Source organism: Mytilus californianus, unplaced genomic scaffold, assembly GCF_021869535.1.
Source record: "Mytilus californianus isolate M0D057914Y unplaced genomic scaffold, xbMytCali1.0.p SCAF_1, whole genome shotgun sequence".
NCBI classification, from domain to species: domain Eukaryota; kingdom Metazoa; phylum Mollusca; class Bivalvia; order Mytilida; family Mytilidae; genus Mytilus; species Mytilus californianus.
In genome coordinates, this window is record NW_026262581.1 from 111,313,363 (window position 1) to 111,337,856 (window position 24,494).

General features: G+C 33.1%; 1 protein-coding gene across 1 annotated transcript; it reads right to left on the reverse strand.

Moving 5' to 3' along the window:
• Positions 1 to 3,087: 3,087 nt before the first annotated feature.
• On the reverse strand, positions 3,088 to 21,815 carry LOC127730670 (betaine--homocysteine S-methyltransferase 1-like). The gene is made up of 7 exons (XM_052239185.1): positions 21,803 to 21,815; positions 19,018 to 19,208; positions 11,761 to 11,955; positions 9,356 to 9,470; positions 7,237 to 7,412; positions 6,568 to 6,649; positions 3,088 to 3,402 (listed from the first exon to the last, which is right to left on the reverse strand). The coding sequence occupies exons 1-7, from the start codon at positions 21,813 to 21,815 to the stop codon at positions 3,131 to 3,133; spliced, it is 1,044 nt and encodes a 347-aa protein (XP_052095145.1). The 3' UTR covers positions 3,088 to 3,130.
• Positions 21,816 to 24,494: the final 2,679 nt, after the last annotated feature.

The following is a 24,494-nucleotide window of genomic DNA, read 5'->3' on the forward strand; positions in this document are numbered from 1 at the left end:
ATTGACATCACTCCCCCAAAATATCAGACGTAATGATTTAACAACAGAATTTATATCAAGAAATCTTATGACAAAAATGAAAGATTTAAATGTTCATAGTTTTACTTCTTTACATCCTTGCTGTTTAAAAGAAAGCTATTGTGCTAATGGACAAAGACTTCAAAATGGTAAAGTTGAAGTCATACTTTCGAAAGTTTTGCGGATGACATCATGATTTTAATTACCGATATGGAATATCTGTGTCACAGATGTCCTCTTTTTCCTCGATTTTGACATGACCGAATGCAACTTATCACTAAATTTTAACTTGTAATGAAAAGCACGAGTAAAGCAAAAACTGCTCACCCTCCCGAGCTTTCGGGTTCATCTCCGTTGTTGACTGCGGTTCGTGTTGCTAAACCATTAGTTTTTTGTATAATGGACCTTTTTTGCCTTTTTTGACCATGGTGTTATATATAAAAATAAGAAGATGTGATGTGATTGTCAATGAGACAACTCTCCACAAGAGACCAAATGACACAGAAATTAACAACAATAGGTCACCGCACGGCCTTCAACAATGAGTCAAACCCATACCGCATAGTCAGCTGTAAAAGGCCCGGAAAAGACAAATGTAAAACAATTCAAACGAGAAAACTATTAAACGACCTGATTTATGTACAAAATAATGAACGAAAAACAAATATGATATACAGCAACAAACGACAACCACTGAATTACAGGCTCCTGACTTGTATGTTTTTATTTTACTTATTGTTTTGATTGGCACTCTTCTTAAAAAATATAACATAAAACTGTGTGTAAAACATGTCATTTCATCAAAATCTTGCAATTGAAATCAGAATTCAACAATAAATCCCCATCTTTAGTAACTGTACAGATTTTACTGTATTCAGGATTGTTTCACCAAAACAATATTCTTTTCGCCAACTTATTTTCCTTTTTTCAACAAAATATATTTAAACATGAACAACTTAAAATTATTGTGCATACACGTATCATCATTTAAAACAGTACATATTCTGCGCTCTTTCTTTACTGCTCATCTTTCAAAAGTTCAGTTACAATCAAACGCATAATGTATTCTTGTTGTAAAAAATATGAATGAAATCTTAGTAAATGCAAACACGCCGTTTTCGAACCAATTGAATAAGGAGTCAACAGAACTACCAAGAATTAAAAAAAAAAAAAAAAAAAAAAAAAAAAATAAGAAAAGAAAAGTCGTCACGATTGTCACGGATTTTGGTATGAATGCTACTATGAGTATATCAGTGTTTAAAATGATAATGATCACTTTTAAACGTGTGATTCAGTTTATACGAGGAAGTTCAGGTGGATAAATTTCATTGGCATGTTAAAAACATCTTGATTATTAGAAGAGGATGTGTCGGCTAAATATCTGCAGGTATTAACCAAACTAAATATCAAGTACTACTTTAAATCTGCGGTAAGAGATCCCCAGTTAGTTCCAATTCAAATACTAGTTACTTGACGGAAAACGTCTCCAAACGAGCAAACTAATTCTTAAACAAAAATAAAAAAACAAAACAAACAAAACTCTATTCATTTCTATATTTCTTTGCATGTCCAATAAGTGTATTGCTCTTAATAACTTAAAAAGGAATTTTAATGACATCACCAGTTATACATGTCATTACATAATTTTTAAAAGGGAAACATTTTCTTTGATACACGCTTTGTAATGTGGTATAAATACTTCATAGTAGTAAATGTCAATGAAAACAAACTGACCCCGGAAGTAACGTGCCTTATCAAAGTCCTCAAATGTCTTAACGCTCCCGAGTTCTCAATGTTGCATATACGACAGTGCACCATAAGCCTCTTAAGGCTCGTTGGTATTAATATACATGTTTATTGACTATATACATATGTTTAAAGTTGTAATATATTGTATTACATGTACATGTATCAAGTTGTACTTTAAAATAAAAATATATATCTGTTGCTTTATACAAAATCTGTGTCAGAACTTTTGAGAACTAGTTCCTAATAGTTGCAAAAGTACTTATCAAAAGAACAAAACTTTAAATAATTCAATATTTACTTGATGCAGATATCTATCTAAAATTGTTCCATTTCTTCTATACTAAATAAAAAAGAAGCTAATGCATAATTGGAACCATGTGATATATATTGTCGGCTTTAAATTTAGTTGTTTGTCGATTTTGTTGGATTAACGTCCAGTTTCAAATATGTTATGCATATTCAATACGAGAAAATAAAAAAATCAACAACAATACTAATTGATAAGTTCTGCAATTTAGGTCGACCAGGATAGAGAGGGGACAATAAGAATGCTATTTGAAAAAGAGTGTATGTCAGATATGACGGAAATTTTACTTTACCAAACACCGACGACGAGTTTTAGCATGGGGTTACTACCAAATGGGGGAAATCCTGATGCTTATGCTTTTTCAATACCCCCATGTACTGAACCCTTAGGATTAGTAGTTGTTGAAACTTTTCGATGCTTCAGTAGACGTAGTAGTCATGTAAATATAATTTTAGTATATTGGTATAAAAATGTCTAAGTACTTTGCTGATTTTATTCAGTTGACTGAATAAGAATGTACGCATTGTCATGTTAAGCATATCCTAATTGTTATTCAAAGTATCGGAAAATAAGCAGTAGATGTCGACCAGATCCGAAAAGCGATAATTCATCATTGTTGAGCTGTTGACCAAATAAGAAGTAATTCTAGTCAGTTGTGCCAGAGAAATGTTTGATGAAAAATGCTAAGTTCATTCAACATATTGCAAGCTGAAAAATATTGGCTAACAAGAATAAGGTATGTTACGGATCCGAAAAGTACTCACCCGTTATAACACCTTATTTCCAAGGAACTGTCAAACGTTAAGTTCACTCAACATATTGAAAAAACTTAAAGTATCGACAAACAAGTCAACCTTACAGATCCGAAAAGTGATCATACTTTTCAACTCGTTTTTGATGTGGAATTTGTGAATTTAAAACATTTCTTGTCATCAGTTTTAATCAAACACTGTTATTTTCAATAGCATTTTATACATTTTGATGTTTAAACATTTGTTGACACAAAAAAAAAACTTCTTTCTATTAAGGCTAGTGGCAACACGTATCGAGCCTCTGTTATTTGGGGGCTAACGTCTTTCTGTATTCCATATGGTAGCTGTCAAAATTTTTATCGCCCCATATGAAATGCTGCGACATATCCGGAGAATATTTGCTTGCAGGTGGATTCCGGCCGTATACCTCCGCAACTATTCTAATGAAATGTGATGCATTTCCGCAACAGAGCCCAATATACTGGACTCCAAGTTCTCTCGCCTCCTCTGCAAACTTCCGAATTTGAGTCCTACTGCAGTAAAAAGCTGTTAAATCTTCGGGAAAGGCTTGTCTTTCTAGAATGAAAGTTATTGCAAATTTAATCATCACAATTGTACACCACTCTATAGTGTTAAAATTAAAATATTCAGTTACTTGTAGCCAGTCTAATGAACATTAATGTTGATGTTTTGTATGTAGTTGTAAAATGAGACGTTGTATACCAAATGTGAGTTTTGTTTCGGTTGATCTACTTTGTTATCTATAATTGTTGTCAATTCTTGAAAAAAAAATCTTCTGCTGTCAGTTTTTCATGCAGATAAGAAGAATCTTAGATTATATACATTTGTAGATTTAGTACTTTTAAAATTTAAAAAAAAACTAACACTTGAGCGGGTACGTTCATGTAACAAGTTTTTCATGAATTTAATGTAAGACAATGCATCTCCGCAAATTCTAGTTGTGAATAGGGACATCGTACTCATTGAGTTCATAACAGGTTTATTTAAAGTTGGGAACTCATGTACTTGCAAATTACATATATAATTTCATGTTTATTAATATGTTATTTTTTAGGTGGATACAGCCACACTAATCAATTACGGATACCTATGCTCAAACTGAATTTAGTTGCTAAAGAGTTTTTCTTCCTCAACTGCCAAAAGCATCATTTTCAATTTGAAATCTCACAGGAACATATAGAAGTTATAAACAACTGCAAAAGGTTTACATTATATGCTTATCAAATACATATTGAAATCAACCCACAAAATTTTTAGAATATTAAATCAGAAGTATGTAAAATGGCCATGCAGAATAGCCTATACCGATATATTTGAAAGAAAACAGACCTGTCCTAGGATGAAACCACGTTTAAATTCATGCAGTACCCCTTTTTGATATTGTATAAGAAAAAATGAATTTTGTTTTCGCCGTGGCATAGCCCATGTGTGCTGAATCACTTTTAGTTATAGTTTTTTGGAACCCTTAGTTCAATAGATTCATTGTAAGCAGCAACCGTCTTTTAAGTAAATCATGAAATGAAAGAAATAAAAAGAAAATTGCCATTGTGTTTTTGTGCTATGGTAATTTTTGAATTCACGTCTTTCATTTTCCTTATGTTCTTTGTCTATAGAGTGTTAATATACTATTTTGTTTTTCTTTATTGACATAGTTGTTTGTTTTTATAGTGATTAAGATTATTATACAATGTTGACTGCCCCTATTTTTGACATTTTTACCTATCATGTTTGTTTGTTTTGTTCACACATTTTTGTCAATATAATGAAATTCTATGCGACTGTCATAAAAGTGAGAGGTTCAGCTAACTATAAAACCAGGTTTAATCCACTATTTTCTACATAAGGAAATGCAATAGTTATGCCTGTCCTAAGTCAGGAATATGACAGTTGTTCTCCATTCGTTTGATATGTTAGAGCTTTTGAGTTTACTATTTGATTAGGGATATTCCGTTTTGAATTTTCCTTGGAGTTCGGTATTTTTGTTATCTTTACATTTGACAATTTTAAAGACAATGAGTTTATGACGTATAGAATGTTTCAAGCATTCCAGTACAACTTGAGGGGGTAGGGGGATAGACTTTACCTTCCAATAGATCAAGATCATATGAAGAAAACAAAATTCGTTCAGAGACACTGATCCAGAATCTATGCATCACCATGTAAAGATAAGATAAGATAAAATAAGATATTTTTATTCCAATTGAAGGGCCCATGAAGAGCAAAGTAATTTATTCCAATGATTTTAATAATTGACACAATAATTTTGATAATCATATATAAATATGAATATAATCATCTCAATTTTAAGATCTTAAACCTCAGCCAGACCAGAGCATGTATATGGGTTGACATTCTGCTGTACATGGGTTGCTGAGGTCAGATAATCTCAGAGATTTGAAAAAGATGACTGTTTTTTAATATTCTTTTTTAGAAGTTGGATGGGACATAGAACACAGATATATTTGGATAAAACGATACGAACTCATAAAGAATCATAAACACTGCATTTGGAAAAATGAATAAAGTGAAAGGGAAATACTTTCAATCTATGCAACAAAAAGGAAATGCTCAGTATCCAACGAGAACTTTCTTAAATGTAACGCGAAATTTATCAAAAACTGACGTCTTCTTACAAAGGACAAAAAAAAAACATTATAAAAGATAATTCTGTTTAATATGAAGATTCACCTAAGGAGTTAACACACTTGAAGGTATGATGAAAAGGCAGGCAGAAATATATACAATTCATTCCCTACGCACCACAAAGGTTCATGTTTTGCAGGTAAGAATATCATGTTGGTAAACAGACACAAAAGTGAAGGCCTTCCTGCTGAGGCACCATTTACCAGTTTATGTGGAAACAAAGACACAAACAACAGTTTCCAGCCTGAATGAAGATGCGGTTCTGCTTCATAAAGTTATACTGTTATCAGATTCACAAATGGACAATTTTGTCCATAGCTTTATTAAAGTAACTCTTCGGATGAAAGGTTGACTAATTGTGACCAACAACAAGTGTTTCATGTAAATGCCACTGCTACATATTCAAGATGCCGTCAATAATTTTGAGATTGGATATCCGATTCCAGTTTTGTTTACATTTTTTTTGTATTTTTATATTAAACAAAGAATAAATAAATGGGGTATATTCTAGGTAAAAGGCAATTAATTTATAACAGGAAAGATACAGAAAATGAAAAACAAATTACCATGAATGGGATAAAAACCTTCCTCAAAATCCAACAACTCCAAAATGATTGTCCAGATTATGTGATAAAACAGTTATTATCTTTTCATTCAATAATTGTGTTTTTCAAAAGTGTACATACCAATACAAATTCGTCATCTGAAGATAATAATTACATACTAGTTTATGTATTCAAGATCACCAATGAAAATTATTGTAATCTAGCTGTAACAAAATAAATATTCAAATCCTGCTTTCAAAAGCGAAGTTTCTTTGAAAATGTTCTTTTTTGCATTTGAAAAGACAAACATTCAACTGTTTTTTTTCTACATTTAATTTTGTGCAAAAAGGCAATCATACCACATCTCCTTTTTTATATATAGTTATCCGCTTTTATGACAAACTTTTTTCTATGTAAAATATTGTTTTCCATATGTCTTGTTCCTGTAACGATAGATTGCATTATAAAGTAACTGACATTTTCAAATACTGAAAAACCATGTACATTATTTCATTGCACCTTCAATATTTACCTGTCTCGCGATTGGTTATAGACTGAAATGTAGGCTCATCTGGAGTGGTTCTATAAGGAACAGGAAGTGCCGCCAGAGGACCCTGTTATATAGTATTTATTTTCATTTACCAATAACTATAAAGCTAACACATATCCATATGGATACAATTAACTATAATTTTACTAAGAGAGATTGAAAAAAAAGATGGTGGCAATTGATGAAGGTTTGTCAAGTGTGTTATATTATTCAAAGAATGTCTTTATAATGCTGTATAGTTATATTTCAATGTTGAAAAATGTGAAAACAGAACATTTGGTGACCAATTTTTGCATTTAATTACGACTATCTTCACTTAAATGTACTCACAAAATGTAAACATGTATAAAGACGGACCAACCTATTTGGTATGGATTCTGAGAAAGTAACACCAGAACCAGAACTCTTTTGCAAATACACATCTGGATCTGAATCGGACAATTTTTATTTACAAATCCAGAAAATAGCTTTGGACGCACGAAAGTTATTAAGTGTTATTTTCGTTACCTTATGTATCTCTAATAGATGTTGAACGATAACGTTTTATATTCAAATTTAGTTTTAAATGTTTTTGTACAAGAAAGTGAACAATGAAATCTTCTAGAAAATTAAGTATTGGAATAAACGTTTTTTTTTGGCATGAAAATATACCTTGTATGTTTTTCGAATGTCCCGAATCAAAGACAACATGGTAGTAGGTCCTCTTCCACAGTTTAGTCCTACAACATCAGCGCCTGCAGCGTACAACTTGTTCATTGCATCACCAAACGTTAATCCGTCTACTGTTTTGTCATTGGCATGCGCTATCATTGTTACAACAGCAGGAACTATATTGGACAGAAAAAAACATATAATACAAAAAGGACATTGAACAAGATATTATAAAATGGTAAAAACGCTACAGTATCCAGGTTATTTTGAGAACTTATTGAAAAAAAAAAATACTTTCAAAATCTGCATTGTGGCTTAGTATGCAGTAAAAATAATCTTTAAGGAACAAAACTTATAATTTTGTGAACTTTTGCACTTTGCTCACTGACATTTACTGTGAGACTACATAATCTAGGGAAGGTGTAACATTGTTATCAGTTGTGGATACGAATAACAAAATTTATCTTACCTCCTATACACTTATAGGAATATCATTGGTTAAAAGCGAAAACGTGGATACCCTATTTATTTTATATGGAGTTGGTGGGCGTATTTTATTTTTATATACGGTTAGTAGTGGTTGTTACGTCCTTTTAAAAAAAAAACAACACGGCGTTTAGGAAAAATCTGAAACGTTTCGCCCGGACAACAGATGAAGAAATTAATGATAAACGATTGAAAATAAATGCAGAAAACACATTAAAAGCTAACAAGTTGTCATTGTTGGCATTTGTTTTTGTTTAGACCAATAGAAGTAGGTTCTTAGTATTGAAGACTTGACAATTTGATAGGCCAATAGTCTAAATGCCACATTGTAAGATAAATTCGTTACACGATAATATGTATCTTTTTGTACGTATAAAATAAAATAAGCTACTCTTGTCATGTAATAGTTTTCATTTAACATCCATATCTTTTACACAAGCATTCCAATTTGTAAACAAAAAAGCAAATAAAAATAAGACTGAAAATTAGTATTTGGCTCCTCCGCTTAAAATTCAAAGCATGGTCGGCTCGGAGTCAGAATAATGTGGGCGGGTAATATGTTATGTCTTCCTGCAGACTGTAACTTTGTGAGTTATTACATAAAAAAATCGGCTCATCATTTCAACTCAGTAAAAGGCAGAGTTTTGCAGATGCTAAATTGTTTTCATTGACAGAATATTTGTTACGTTTGAAAAACGTCCTTTTTTTTCAAAAGAGGGTCGGCATTCCCATAAAAACCAATAAAAAAGGAAATGTGATACGATTGCCAATGAGACAAACAACTATCCACCAGAGTCCAAATGAAGTATGCTTACCTATAATGTCTGTTGGTTTTGTTCACACATTGTTGTCAATATAATGGAATGCTATATGACTGTCATACAAGTGAGAGGTTTAGCTAGCAATAAAATCAGGTTTAATCCACCATTTTCTACACAAAAAAATGCCTGTACCAAGTCAGGATGATGACAATTGTTTTTCATTTGTTTGATGTGTTTGAGCTTTTGATTTTGCCACTTGATAAGGGACTTTCCGTTTTGAGTTTTCCTTGGAATTAGTTTTTTTTGTTATTTTACTTTTTATATCTTGATTTAGGTATCTAGAAATCGAGAATGATGATCTGCTGAGAACAAAGCTTTACAACATTAGATGACTTCTATTTTCAAATTTTGAACTTGAGATTTTGTAGAAATATTTCAGAGCGTGCATTCTTATTATTCTTTTCTTGATAGGCGATAGCAGCTTACAAAGAAGCTATTGAACAAACGTGTTTTAACGGACGCCATTTACTTGGTTGACTGTTAAGGAATAAATGTGTCACAGATGACTATGTTCCATATTTCGTAGCTACGATCCCGTCCTCTTATCCGTGATTGTGACATCACCGAATTTGACTTGCCTTTAGCAACAAAAAGATGTGCTAATTGTGGAACAAAAAATGCTTACCCTTCATGAGCACTTTTTGTGGGTTTCGTTTTTGTTTTTGTAGTCTTTTTGGCCATGATAGTATTTGTGTCTTCGACTTATGATTTTCTTTGTTATCTATTTGGCTTTTTTTTCGTATTTAAGGATTGTCTGAAAACGTTCTGACTGGATGTCAGTAAGGAAAATCATTAAGAAAAATTCAAACAGCAACCTTTCCCATATTCTTTTATGCATTCTAGTGCTAATGCTGCTTCCCCATATTCACTGAATGTTTCTGCCACAATATAATCTACATCTTCAGATATAGCCCATTCTATTTGCTCCTGCAAAAGAGGAAGGTAAATGGAATGTATGACATCGATATGACATGACATGATCGAATTAGAAAACAGCACGAAAAGATAAAAACTTAATAATAATTAAGCACACAGTTACGTTACATGAAAGAAGATACCAAAGGGATATTTAAACTCATAAGTTGAAGACTGACAGACAAAACCATGGCAAAAACGAAAATAAACCAGTTACTGTCTAGAAAAGACAACATAGAAAACTAGTCTGAACAACACTAACCCTACTAAAAACCGGACATAACATCAGGTAGTCAGGAAAGGTAATCAGATCAGGCACAAAATAAGCACCATCGAGTTGATTATGCAAATACAAATTTGGTGACAAATCTCGTTCGAGGAAAAGACTGTTGTTATGACAATTTGAACATGTCCGTCGACATCTGAGAAACAGATATTCAATTATGGCCAATACATTTTTTTCTAAGGAATGACTTCATTTTTACCACTTGGAATCCTGGATTTAAAAGCTTTCTTGTAAGCAGCAACCCTTTTCCAAAAAATCATGAGAGGAAACGCTAGCTCTGGAATATCATATTAACTTGTAGATATATATGCAAGCACTGCTGGAATCTTGTTATATAGAAATGGAAAGATTACAACTGGGAAGTTGAAATCATCGCTTTTGTCGTAAAGTGTTGTTCTCAACCTAACCTTAACAGTATCTGTGGTATCCTTTATTTCAATAATTGATGGGATAGATGAGTTCAACATAGTCTAAAAATTTTGAATTATTTAGTGAGAGGACATCATCGTTGTAGGAGAAAGTACAGTTACAAGATAATGCTAGCTTTTTTCATTTGTCATAATAAGTTATAACACAACATCTAAAACTGAAGTTCACTCGACACAAATGCCATATCTTACAAAACCCGACTGTAATATCAGCGGGTTAAGTTGGAAAAAGACTTCCTACACTATGTTGTCCTGCAATGATGCCAACTGTAATTTGCACTATTCAGTAGTAAGTCAGACCACATGTAAGAAAGGCACAGATTCGGGAAAATATTTCCAATCATCTCGGTGGCATTTCCTATGAGAATGTAAACACACTCCTGATGCAGACCAAAACACGTCTCTTTAGATTGTAACAACACTCACAAAGTTGATTCCGAGGCCGCCGTTTTCTTATATTTATATGGACGTCAATGAATATTGACTAACACTTTTTATGATGAATAAACAGACAGTGAATAAAATACATTTTCAATTGTACACTCTTTTTGGTTCATCAGGCCCAGTACCTATCCGACAACTAATTGCTGTTTAGAGGCACTGCATCAACTTTACAACGGAGGCAGATATTACGGCATTTCGCCATCGTATTCTGTAAAAGCCGTTCACAAAAAATGACTTTATATAATACAGATACAATTCTGCAAAGGATATATTTGATAATTTGTAAGCAGTACAATATTGATCTTATACATCATTTGTCTGGGCATTTTTTTTTTCAATATGAAAAATTCCATAACATCAATGCCTAAGAACACACATAGTGCGACCTCTGTATATGGTTGTTCTTCCCTAATAATTATATTTGCTGGCTTGTTTCAACATCATATAATACTTAAATTAAACAAGACACGATTGCTGTATTTTTAAAATTAACATCCAGAATGTTCATCATTAGTTCCGTTATTGAACGTGGCAAAGGCATGGTCGAAAACTTGGAAGTTCATTTTGTAATAAGTATACGATTGGTTTTTTTTTCTGTGGAAACTATTTTTGAGGGAAAACTTGTTGATGTCTTACAACAATATAAGTAGAACAAATGTTTGATGTACATAAAACAACAGTCAATTTATATACAGCCAAACGAAATCATAGCGTTCACACTGAAAAGTGTCACTATATAAATCTTGCAATTAATCATACCGACAACCTCCACCACAGGAATAAGTATTATTGTACTAGTGTTGATAGTGATTTTTATAGTTTGTTCAGATGTTGTGCGGTTACACCACTGTATCAGGTTAGGGGAGGGTTTAGCTCCCACATATATGTGCCTGTCCCAAGTCAGGAGCCTGTAATTCAGTGGTTGTTGTTTGTTGCTGTATATCATATTTGTTTTCGTTCATTGTTTTGTATATAAATCAGGCCGTTAGTTTTCTCGTTTGAATTGTTGTACATTTGTCATTTCGGGGCTTTTTATAGCTGACTATGCGGTATGGGTTTGCTCATTGCGCTAATTGGTGAAGGCCATACGGTGACCTATAGTTGTTAATTTCTATGTCATGATAGAGAAAATTTAATATTTTACCTTAAATATAGCTCTAGATTTCTCTACAGTATCAGGACAATCTCTCTTGTATATGGTAGTATTGCAGATATTTCCCGCTAAAAGAGTATTTGTACGGTCTGCTACTTCCTTTGCCAGCCGAAGCGCTTTTAGATTTAAACTTTTTAGGTCGTCTTCTCTTCCGATGAGCTTAAGCTTCTCTCTGTGACCATAATACTTGAAAATGATAAAAAGAGAAGTGAATTAACAAATGCATTCTTTCGCTAGAAATAAAAAGTATGTTGGAAAATTGCAGCTTGCAGTATAAATAAAAGGAAAAGTTGGAAATACGTTAATTTGACAGCAATACAAAGAATGAAACCTAACAGACAACATATGGTCTTCAATAGTTGTTTTACAGTATGGTAAGCCCCAAATAGTCAATAATCTAGATAAGTTTTCAAAATATTAAAAAGGAAACTACATGAGCTCGTCGATCAATTCCGAGTTCCTTAGATAACAAAATAATTAAGATTTACCAAAAAGACAACCACTGACGAGGTTCCTGTCATGAGAACAAAATCAGTACAAGAAAAGCACTGAATATCGGTATGAAATGTCATCTTTAGACGCCTAGAAACTCGGAAAGGATTTTTCTTCCATAAGGGGTGTCGCATTTAGGTATTATCTGACCTAAAATAGCAGCGTAATTAACATCCCTCACAATCAAACGGATGCCTTTGCTGAATGAACTGTCTTACTGCTGGACGAAGCAGTCCATGTGACCATATTCCTAAACCCATTCAACCCTTGCGATTAAAACCTAGCTCATTCTAAGGTATTCGTTGTATTGCGATATATTCGAATGCAATGTCTATAAATCGTATTCATTAGTTGACGAATGTAAAATTTTCAATCTTCTTATCGTAACAAAGGATCTATCTTAAATTTCATGCCTTCGTGATATTCATGAAAATCTACACATCATATTTATAAAAATAAATGATTAAATGATTATCAAAAAATTATTTTATCTAAATTTATAGCACACTGAGCAGCTAAAAAAGTAAGATTAAAACGTTTTACACAATTGTATCGTTCAAAGATTTACGGCCTAAAATGAATCAGTTTTGCATTAGAATGAAAATGACTGTGTAATGTATTTTAAGCCTTGTTGAAATCGGTAGCTTTTTTTACTATCGCAATTATTCATTTATTTAGCCCTGCTTATGTCACCTAAATTTATGACTACGTTTTAAAAGGTTTACTAAGGCATGACGTTTAATATATGATTCAGTGGGTAGGGTACCCCGGTACAACTTTTTAGTCGCTGAATATTGTTTATTTAAAAGTTACAAAAGATCATCCGTGAAGTGAAAACTTTTGTTTTTGTTGAGAAATACTGCAATCTCAAGTTTACTTCTTTAAGGGGCATTAGTTACCACATTCTCATATTAAATTTATAACATACTAAAACGTATATTCAAATTACAAAAAGGTCTAAAAGAAAGAATTAACAATGATTTGATTTTGATTTTTGGTGTTTTAACGCCACTTTAAAGCACCGCTTTTGGGCTATTTCGTGGCGGCCAGTTTTTATTGGTGGAGGAAGCCGGAGTGCCCGGAGAAAACCACCGACCTTCGATAGGAAAACTGACAATCCTAGTCAATTAAGATTGGAGTCGAGTGCACCCGCACGAGCGGGGTTCGAACTCACAACCTCAGTGTTGACTGGCTAGTGATTACAGTAGTAACTACTTAGACCACTCGGCCACCGAGGCCCCGAATTAACAATGAATGGACATCGTTAAAATGTATCAGTATTTCGTGCGTATTTAAGACTAGACGCCATCTAATTATCGACCGAGATGACCTCCGAAAACTGTCGACAGTCATATAATCCGGTATAAGCCTAAATAGAAAAAACACAGGCATATTGACGATTTGTATACATCTGGGTCAATATCCCTAATGCGCCTCCAATTGAAGAACACAAAAGTTGTGTGTAAACAAAAAATCTCTGTGTAGTGATATTGGACATGTTTCTATTTTTAACAAGTGACAGAGCTTAACCATTTGTGTTGATCTGGAAAGTATAGGACCATAGAATAAATGTGTAAAAACTATGGAGTTATTATATGTATTCAAAGTATTAAATTTTCAAAGAAATTATTGTGTGAAAAAAGGGACTTTTTACCATGAGGAGCCGCGTCACGAAAAGATTTTCGGGTATGCTAATTTACGGAAAAATGAATCACACTTCGTACCCCGAAAATTTAACCACATATGTGAAAATGTCTCGGCTTCGAAACGAGCCATCATACATATCCAAGTTTACGATATGGACTGAGCTACAGAAGAAAAGGTTACCATTACCGCCTATGGAGAAACAATTGCGCATATTGCCCCAATTTGAGAGATGGATCTGAGAAGTTGTCAGACTGATTTATCCATGATTGCATCTTGTACACCAGAGAAAATTGTGAAAATGAAAGTTAGTTGTCTTTTATAAACACCAAGTTATCATAGCTGGTTCTAGATCAAGATTATTTATAAAGATCAGCATCAATTTTCGCTTTTGAAATGTATTACTGGCACGGGGCTGGTGCATTTCTTTTAGGCACAATAAAAACTATGTTTACCCGAGAGATTCCAAAAGTGACTTAAAAGGCACTAACTTCAATGTTCTTTTTTATGGAAATATTTAATATTGTTAAATTGTAAGTGAATATAACACACTAAAGACATTTTATGTCATTATGGTTCCAGTCACTACATACGTGTTGAGGAATAGCTGATAATCAAGGGAAATAACACTTTGTATGAGTATAATTTGACACATGTGTTTTAAACCATTATTTGACTATTATAATTAGGAGCTGGTCACTAAAGTATGCAAATAAACAGACAAACATATTAAAGACAAGCATGTTTTTTTTTACATTTTAATGCACAGTTACAAATCACAAGATAGTTTCTTTTCTCAGAGAAAAAGGGGAGGGTCAAACCTTTTCACCTATTCAACTATAAAGCTACTATTGATTGTTCCTCATTTAAAAGGTTAAAATTAAGATTGTGAAATCACAAGGGGGAAGCAATTTCCTTTTTAGTGATAAAACTTTTCAAGAGTGTGATTTTTTTTCTCTATAAATAATACAGTTTGTATTAAATGAAATGATAACACAACCTGAGTCAATTTTTTGTCTTATTTCAGTTTCAGACGTATCGTTCCAGTTTAACCTGAGACGGCAAATAAGAGGTTTTAAAAAGTTCTGAATTACTGGTAAGCATTTGGTTTTATTAGGCAAAATCTAAATTGTTTATTTCTGGTATTTATGCAATTGAAATAACAGTCAAAGTTTTGAAAATATGCTGATATGTAAACTGTTGCTATGGTTTTGATATTATATAAAAATGCTTAGTTACTAATCTTTTCTTCTCGACATTTTAAGTTAAACCATGAGGCAACTGTTCGTTATCTAACACTGCAATCTGTACTTAGCATTATTTTAATCGATCGTTATTTAATGACATCATAATACATGTGATGTCATTATGTTGTCTTAAAATCTTAAAAACTCATGTGCATTTCTTACTGAAAAAGAAAAAGGGTTTCACTGTAAAACATTTAAAAAAAACCTTTTTTTTTAATAGAATTATGTAAAAGGACAAGTTTGGAAAATTTGCACTTCATTGCAATTTAATTATATGATAAATATAACATTCACAGCAGTTTAAGGTGGTTTCTATAGTTGAAAATATCTGATTTCTGCTGGTAAAAAAAAATAAGTATTTTAGTGATTTTTTTTATGAAATCTGCATTTTGGCATAATTTCTCAGTCAAAATGCACTTTTAGACACATGAAAATTTTATTAAATGCTTAAACTGGTTCTGTATATTGTAATTGAAGGTTAAAATCATATGTTTTATCCATATTGTGACTTGTGAAGGTATACTAGAAGAAGTTAATTATACTTACACATTGTATTCAGAATTAATGAATATAGCGATAAAAGTGTCATTGTCGTATAGTGCTGAAACAACTTTATTTTTTTTCAGAAATGAACATAAATACACAGATTTATTCAGAAAGTCATACCGAAGAAGATGACACAAGAATATTTGAAAAAATCAGAACTATGGATTTCAATATGGGTCAATATCCCTAATGCGCCTCCAATTTAGGAACACAAAAGTTGTGTGTAAACAAAAAATCTCTGAATAGTGATATTGGACATGTTTCTATTTTTAACAAGTGACTGAGCTTAACCATTTGTGTTGATCTGGAAAGTATAGGACCAAAGAATAAATGTGTAAAAACTATGGAGTTATTATATGTATTCAAAATATTAAATTTTCAAAGAAATTATTGTGTGAAAAAAGGGACTTTTTACCATGAAGAGCCGCGGCACGAAGAGTTTTTCGGGTATGCTAATTTACGGAAAAATGAATCACACTTCGTACCCCGAAAATTTAACCACATATGTGAAAATGTCTCAGCTTCGAAACGAGCCATCATACATATCCAAGTTTACGATATTGACTGAGCTACAGAAGAAAAGGTTACCATTACCGCCTATGGAGAAACAATTGCGCATATTGCCCCATCTGTTTGACTTCACGTTATAGATTAAAATATATGTGTATCATCGTTTATCTGTGTAAGAATTATTTTTTGTGGATCAGATCAATCAACAAAATGGTTTTTCCTGGTGTCTCGCGATCTTCTTTCCCTTTTCGATCTTGAAATTTGTTTCTTTTTAACGAATGAACCACATGCTAAAACATTCTCAATCCTCCATACTAAGGTCAAATTAAAGGTTGCCTGAATACGAATTCAAATAAGGTTAAATCATTGACTGGCAAGTCAATAATATATTAGCGATGTGTTAAGCTTATTTTGACGAAATCAAACCTTCATGACTGATGCTGGCGACAAATTTTTTCTTTTCCCTCTTTTATCATTGTTTGAAACAAATCAAAACTATATTTTAATTATTTGTCTAATTCGTAATTGATGCCGCTTTAAACAAACGGGTTATCATTTTCTCTGGTATTTCTAATAATGTCCGATGGTTTCATCGATGAAAAAACTCTTGAATATTTGAAACCAGAAAATCCAAAACCTGGCAGATTTTATCTTTTATCAAAATTTCATAAGGCCAATAACCCAGGAAGACTTATTGTTTCAGCGAACGGTCATCTGACGGAAAAAATCTCGGAATTCGTTGACTTCCGTCTTCATCAACATATTGAAGACCTACCATCTCACATCAAAGACACAACCGATTATCTTAAAAAAATGCAGGCCTTAAATCCACTTCCCTCCGACACGACACTTGTCTCTATGGACGTCACCTCCCTCTACACGAATATTCCACATGTAGATGGTATTGATGCATGTAAAGAAGTTTGGGATTCCCGACCAGTAAAATATCCACCTACTGAAAGCCTGGTCAAAATGCTCACGCTGGAACTAAAGAACAACAACTTCACCTTTGATGGAGATCATTATCTTCAAGTTAATGGAACTACTATGGGTACCAAAATGGCCCCATCATATGCCAACATATTTTTGGGCAAATTAGAAAAACAACTCCTTGAATTTTCAATCGAAAAACCGCTTTCCTGGTATAGATTTATAGATGATGTGGATATGAAATGGAATAAAAGTGACGAGGATTTAGATACATTCATCACTCATGCCAACAACATACATCAAAATATCAAATTTACTCATGAGAGATCTAAATCCAAAATCACCTTCCTCGATACTTCCATCTCCCTTACAGATGGCATTATATCTTCAGACCTATATTCTAAGCCTACTGATACTCACCAATAACTGTCCCCTAAATGTTGCCATCCTGCTCATTGTACTAAGAACATACCGTACAGTCAGGCACTCAGAGTCAAGCGAATATATTCCAACACAGAAATAACTAAAAAACGACTGAGTCAACTCGAAACCCGTTTGAAGAGAAGGGGCTATAAACACAGAACTATTCAAAAAAGTTTTCAGAAAGCGGAAACTATTCCAAGGAGTAAACTGTTAGAATACAAAGATAAAAAGATAGCTTTTAGGCAACCCAATAGTCTGCGGAACCAGCTGGTGCGGGCAGAAGTGTCTGATCATAGAAGTACTTCTGGAGAATGTCGTTCGTGTAATGAAAAACATCCTAGTGATTAAACAGAACATTCACTGGAGTGATGCCCAGCGACAGGTTCGGGAAAGCTTTTGAATAAAGGAACTAAATGTACACCATCCAAACGGCATCAATAGGAAATACTAGCAGTTTTATTCTACACTCATTTTGGGATGTACAAATACACAGTCACATCTATTGAGTATCGAGTTTTGTTTTATATTATGATGTTCAAGATTTGGGATTAAATCAATACACCAAAACTTTACCTGTATTATTGAGCTATTTTTACACATACAATTAGTATTGTTAAAATTATTGACGCTGACGAAGTCTATTTGTTAAGCCGAAATATTTGTCAACACGAGTTTATAACATCATCTTCGTATATTACCATCTTGTATTAGTAGCGTTGTGCAAATCTTTAGACTTATATATATATAATGTCTCTTCAGTGAGGTTAGGAATCGAAACGGTATTTGGAAGGCCATATAATTTACCTCTATTTAGGATAGACTCTTGAATTTTGAAGATTCGAAATAGGATGAACGGATCATATAAACCCGAAGGCAAATATAATACAAGCCCAAACGAAAAAATATAAATAAGTCTAAATTGAAAACAACGTTCAAATAGTTATCAAAGGTACCAGGATTATAATTTAATACGCCAGACGCGCGTTTCGTCTACATAAGACTCATCAGTGACGCTCAAACCTATGATTGCGTTGGATAAATATCGCAATGTGTATACGTAAGCATGCAAAACAAATTTAAATACAGCACACACAACCTTTTCCAAAAGACAAAAAAAGTTAAAAAGTATATTAAAACAATATATACAAGTCTAAATTGAAAACAACGTTCAAACCTATGATAACGTTGGATAAAAACCGCAATTTTTATAAGTGTGCATGCAAAACAAATTTCTAGTTAGAGGGGTCTAAATATATATATATATATATGTTTTAATTCTGTTCTTGTTTTATTTTATTTAACATTTGAATTAAAAACGCGATATAGTCTTTTTGCACTGGTGCAAACATCGATCAATCAAACGTTCAACGGAAAGCGTTTTAAATAACTAAAAATGAATTTAGGTTTGGATATAAATCGTAGCGACACAGTTGTAAGTTTTGAAATTTATTCTTACTGTAAATGCCAGTACTACATCACTCCCTGCATGTACGTATTCTTCATGCACAGCTTTTACTTGTTCTGGATGCTCCAACACAACTTCGGGAACAAAACACCCAGCACGTAAATATCCTCTTCTTTCAAATTCAAAAACATACCCTTCTGCAACTATGATAATATCGCCAGCTTGTATTCTCTCTTTTATTCCTTAAATAAACATGAATAAACGTATATTCACTGAAAGTTTCTGCCACAATTTTTTGCCAAGTACAAGGCCTATAAAACCAACTTTAAACAAGGTACAAGGAAAAATATAACCGAATGCTCCGTGGAGCATAATCCGCTCAACTGAGACACTTGGGAATATCAAGACCCAGTTTTATTTATTTTCTGTTTACAGTTTAAATTTTCAAAATGATAGCCAACTACTGCAAAAAAAGTTACTCATATGAAAAATCGATTTTTACTGTTCGCAATTCAAGATAATAGTTAAAAAATTTTAAAGAATTTTTACTGTTCGCAATTCAAGATAATAGGTAAAAATATGAAAAAAACATTTAAAAGCAGTTCAGATAAGGAGTGAATGAGTGAATGAACAATTCAGTCATGTTGATCAATTTGTATGTATAATATTTTTCAAGATAACACCCACAAAAACACTGATAACTTCAACAAAGAGTCGTGAACTTGCATGAAATTTTTGCCACTGGAGTTCAGCAACCAGCCAACAACCAATCAATCAATAAAGAATGAATTGAAGATTTCTTTTACTTTGTTTGTAAATTATTAATGATTTTTACAGTTTCTGTCCATCTATTACAGTTTTCAAGGTAAACAGTAACAATAGTCATTTGAGGGTAGTAACTTCTGTAAGGAGTCCACTCAATTTTTCACTGATATCCTTTCTTGCTGATTTTATTTGTTGTTTTTTATAGTTCCCTCGGCGTAATATATATTATAGGTCTCAGGATGTAAGCAAAAAAAAAAAAAAAAAAAAAATTCAAAGACAAAAACTATAATCCAATTCATGAATACATCGCAGTCATGTTGTCCTATTTGTAGACCTTTATAGGCTGACTTCATACAGGAACTTCTTAGAAAGATAAGAAGTTAGCAATATCCTTTAACTCTACGTTCCGCTATATAGATGATGTTCTCTCACTAAATAATACAAAATTTGGTGACTATGTTGAACGAATCTATCCCATCGAAATAGAGATAAAGGATACTACAGATACAGTTAAGTCTGCCTCATATCTTGACTTACATCTAGAAATTGACAATGAGGGTCGGTTGAAAACAAAACTTTACGACAAAAGAGATGATTTCAGCTTCCCAATTGTGAACTTTCCATTTCTATGTAGCAACATTCCAGCAGCGCCTGCATACGGAGTATATATCTCCCAATTGATACGATATTCCCGGGCTTGTGTTTCCTATCATGATTTCCTTGATAGAGGATTGCTGCTCACAAGGAAGCTATTAAGCCAAGAGTTCCAAACGGTGAAGTTGAGATTATCCCTTCGTAAATTTTACGGACGCCATCACGAGTTGGTTGACCGTTATGGAATAACCGTTTCACAGATGATATCGGATATGTTCCTTATGTCGTAACTACAATACCCTTCCATTTTCACGAATGCGACTTACCGAATTATACTATTTACCGGATTTGTAATAACATAAGCAACACGACGGGTGCCACATGTGGAGCAGGATCTGCTTACCCTTCCGGAGCACCTGAGATCACCCCCAGTTTTTGGTGGGGTTCGTGTTGCTTAGTCTTTAGTTTTCTATGTTGTGTGATCTGTACTATTATTTGTCTGTTGGTCTTTTTATTTTTTGGCCATGGCGTTGTCAGTTTGTTTTCGATCTATGAGTTTGACTGTCCCTCTGGTATCTTTCGTCCCTCTTTTTTTTGCATCATTTGTGTCTTAATCAATTTCTGTCTATCTATTTTACTCTAACAAACAATAGTAAAAACACCCTAATAGTTTATTTTCATCATTCAATGGTATGACTCCTATAAGGAGTAGATTGTTAGATTGATAGTTGTTTGCTTTAAGTCAAGTAGCAAATGTTTCATGCATGTTCAGGACGAGAACAAATTAATAATATATAAAATAGGTAGGTGAAAAATGAGGGTATATTGGATAGATAAAGAAACTTAGCCTTGCAATATGCCACATAAGAACACCTCAAAGAGTTATAGCAAAGGTTTTGAACCCGCAGAAATCGTGGCACTCTTTCTACACGAGGCTTTGGACTGAAAGTGGGTGTGTATTAATACCTCCCGCACTACAATACGGGCGGCCAATTGTTGTAAAGGTCTCAGTACCGGTCGAAAAGACCAAGAGTGACCATATGTCTATACCTCAGTAACCATGAGGTTAGGAATAGACAGACGATTCAAACAATTTGTATTATTTGTAGATGATTTAAGAGCTGATCATTTTAGATTTTTACAGGACAATAACTCCTATATGGAATCAATTACTGGGTTAAGCCATTTGAAACTTTTGTAGATAATTTTGACTGTTTACAATTTATGTCGGTCTATCATAGCTTTGAAGATAATAAACGAAAACTCAAGAATGAACGTAGATGACGGACGCCAAGTGATGTCAACGGTTCACATATCCTGAAATGGTCAGGTAAACTGATAAATAACAAAACCCTCTCCATATAAAAATGTAACTGTATCGTAATATCAGTACATTCAAATACTTAAATACTCAGTTACATGTTTATATATTGTTTGAAAAGACCTTTTCTGAAAAACGGAAAGTATTAAACATTACCTTTTTTCGGCATTATCCTTTTAATGTATGCTGATTGCACGTTTCTATCTTTCTATCTGTTTAAAAGAATAAAGTAAATATGGAAATTATAGATATCAGTTACCTAGCATTATCTAGTATTTACATATTGTCTGGCAAGAACAATTACAATATTAACTGTGCTTCAGATGCAGACAACAATCAACCGAGGCATTACCTAGAACATAAATGAAAGTGGGACTGACTTTGCAAGGAGGATTAATTTGTAAAACAGTTGAGAGAATAAAGTAAAGATTAATTTTGACTATTCAAAACATCAATATTCTGTCATTTTACAATACTTTATTTATTTAATCATTTATGTGTTTCTACGAGATTAGGCAAACATGTGTGTATTCCTCATCCATGTCATTGAATAACTCTTAACGATAAAAGTAAGTAAGCTTGATTTGTAAAAAAGGTTTATTTTTCTTTTCTGCGTGATATATAACAGTTTAGAAACCTTTCAGATTCATTAATTATTCTTCGTTGTGATAATTGATCGTTGTTTGATTAACGTGTAGTGGCAAATATTTTTTATGCATATTCAAAACGAGGACACCTTTAACAATTCTCCTTCTACTAGGTAGATGATTGGAATGAAAGCATATTGACAAATAATATTCATTGATACAATCACGTAGTATGATATTTTCTCAGCTGCACTACATTTAATGGATATGTTTGATTTTATTGTAGCACTTTTACATTATTTTAAATATTATAGCTTTTTCAAAAGTCTGTGATATGTTTTGTGTATAAGTGTACTTACTTTAAGTTGAATTAACAAGGTTAATTTACGGTATGAACACAATAAGACGTGACTACCTTGACTCAATGACTCAACTTATCAGTGAAAACAGCTAGGTCAACCTGAGAGGTCAACCATGATAAAAGACGATAAAATTCGTATAATGCATTGACACGCCTTTTAAGTTGTTTTTAAACAGGTGTACGAACATTTGCAACTATTTAGCTCAAGCTTACACCCCAGTTCTATTGTTATACTTCATAGTTTCTATTTCTGAAACAACTGTAAATTGAATAGATCTATTGTTACGAATAACAATGGATTTTGACCACAGGGTGTGACGAGCGGGGTTTCTGGAAACCCCTGCTTCTAAATCCTGCAAACAAAGTCCATTGTTATTCGTAACAATAGAAATTGATTATTTTTTAAATAGCATGAACATAAGAAATAACTAATAGTGTTCACTACAAATTGTTTCATGATATTAAAAAAAAAACACATTTTAGGAACTATATGGAATTCAAAAATAATCCTTACTATTACGAATTAGCCGCAAAACAGAGACACTAACTTATGCAACTCTTATTGTTAACGTCAAAGACTGTAACGTAACTAAAGTAACGTATTGAAACGTCATATCATTATTACGCTTATTGTATGTATAACGTCTCTAGTCAGTATAGTAAACAGAGTTTGAAATATACACACGTCTTTCTATAATTAACACAAGCGAAGTACTACCACTAAACCCAGAAATTGGTGCCGTGACTTATGGAGAAGATAAAAGCTATACGTGGCGAACACAGAAGCGCCGTCACCAGACTTGTAAATAGAACAGATGAAAAAATTGCCGAAAATGACATTTCTAACCAAGAACTATGTGCAACAGTAGAAACACTCGAGAAGAAAAGGGACGTTTTACAGGATTTGGACAACAAGATTATTGACATTACGGAAGTCGGAGAAATGGAACAAGAAATATTAGATACGTATGTCTACACTTTTCAGATGGAAATCACCATTCGCAAATTTAAGGATATACTGTAAGACTCAAAGGCAAGTGTACCACAACAAATGGTGAGTGATTATGCACATTTTTCATCGCATCACACTACTAATAGTATACTCAATCAGAATTGTAATCAAACTCATGAAGATTAAGAAACAAACCCGTCACAACACATTCCCGTAATCCCGTCAAACTTTTATCACAGGCTACCTAAACTTGATTTACCGACATTTTCCGGGGATATCTTAGCATGGCAAACCTTATGGGATTCTTTATAAACAACAGTGCACACAAATCCGTCTCTCACAAATGTCCAGAAATTCACCTACTTGAAATCCCAAATAGTTCAGGAAGCGGAGCAATGTATTTCAGGACTAGCTCTCACTAGCGCCAACTATGAACAAGCAATTCATCTATTAAAGGAGCGTTTTGGACAAAAACAAAACATTATCAACGCATACATGCAAAACGTATTGGAATTGCCCAGCCCGTCACTATAGCCAACCAATCTAAGACATTTTTACGACAAAATGGAAACTAGTATACGGGGATTAGAGTCACTAGGACAATCGCAAGATACCTTTGGGTCACTACTTGTACCGATTATATTTGGTAAACTTCCCACTGAAATGCGTAAAAGTCTAACTCGGGAACATTGTAATAACAGCTGGAATATTAAGTCATTGAGAGAACCCATTGGAAAAGAAGCATATGAACAGGAAGCCGGAAATTTCAAAATGTCGGACACTTTGACACCTACCGCATCATTCTATATTGCAGCAACACCAAGGTACAACACTAGTGTACAACAGAACGGAGGAAATAAGAACAAAATAAATAAGGTAAAATTATGCGTGTTTTGCCAAGAACCACATTTTGCATCAGACTGCTTAAAAGTAGCAACAAATGAAAAG

Excerpts from the sequence above, each read along its gene's own strand:
- LOC127730670 (XM_052239185.1), bottom strand. Across the intron at positions 9,471-11,760 it reads AATCTAGAGCTATATTTAAG|GAGCAAATAGAATGGGCTAT; the intron begins GTAAAATATTAA and ends CCTCTTTTGCAG. Across the intron at positions 6,650-7,236 it reads ACATTCGAAAAACATACAAG|GGTCCTCTGGCGGCACTTCC; the intron begins GTATATTTTCAT and ends ACTATATAACAG.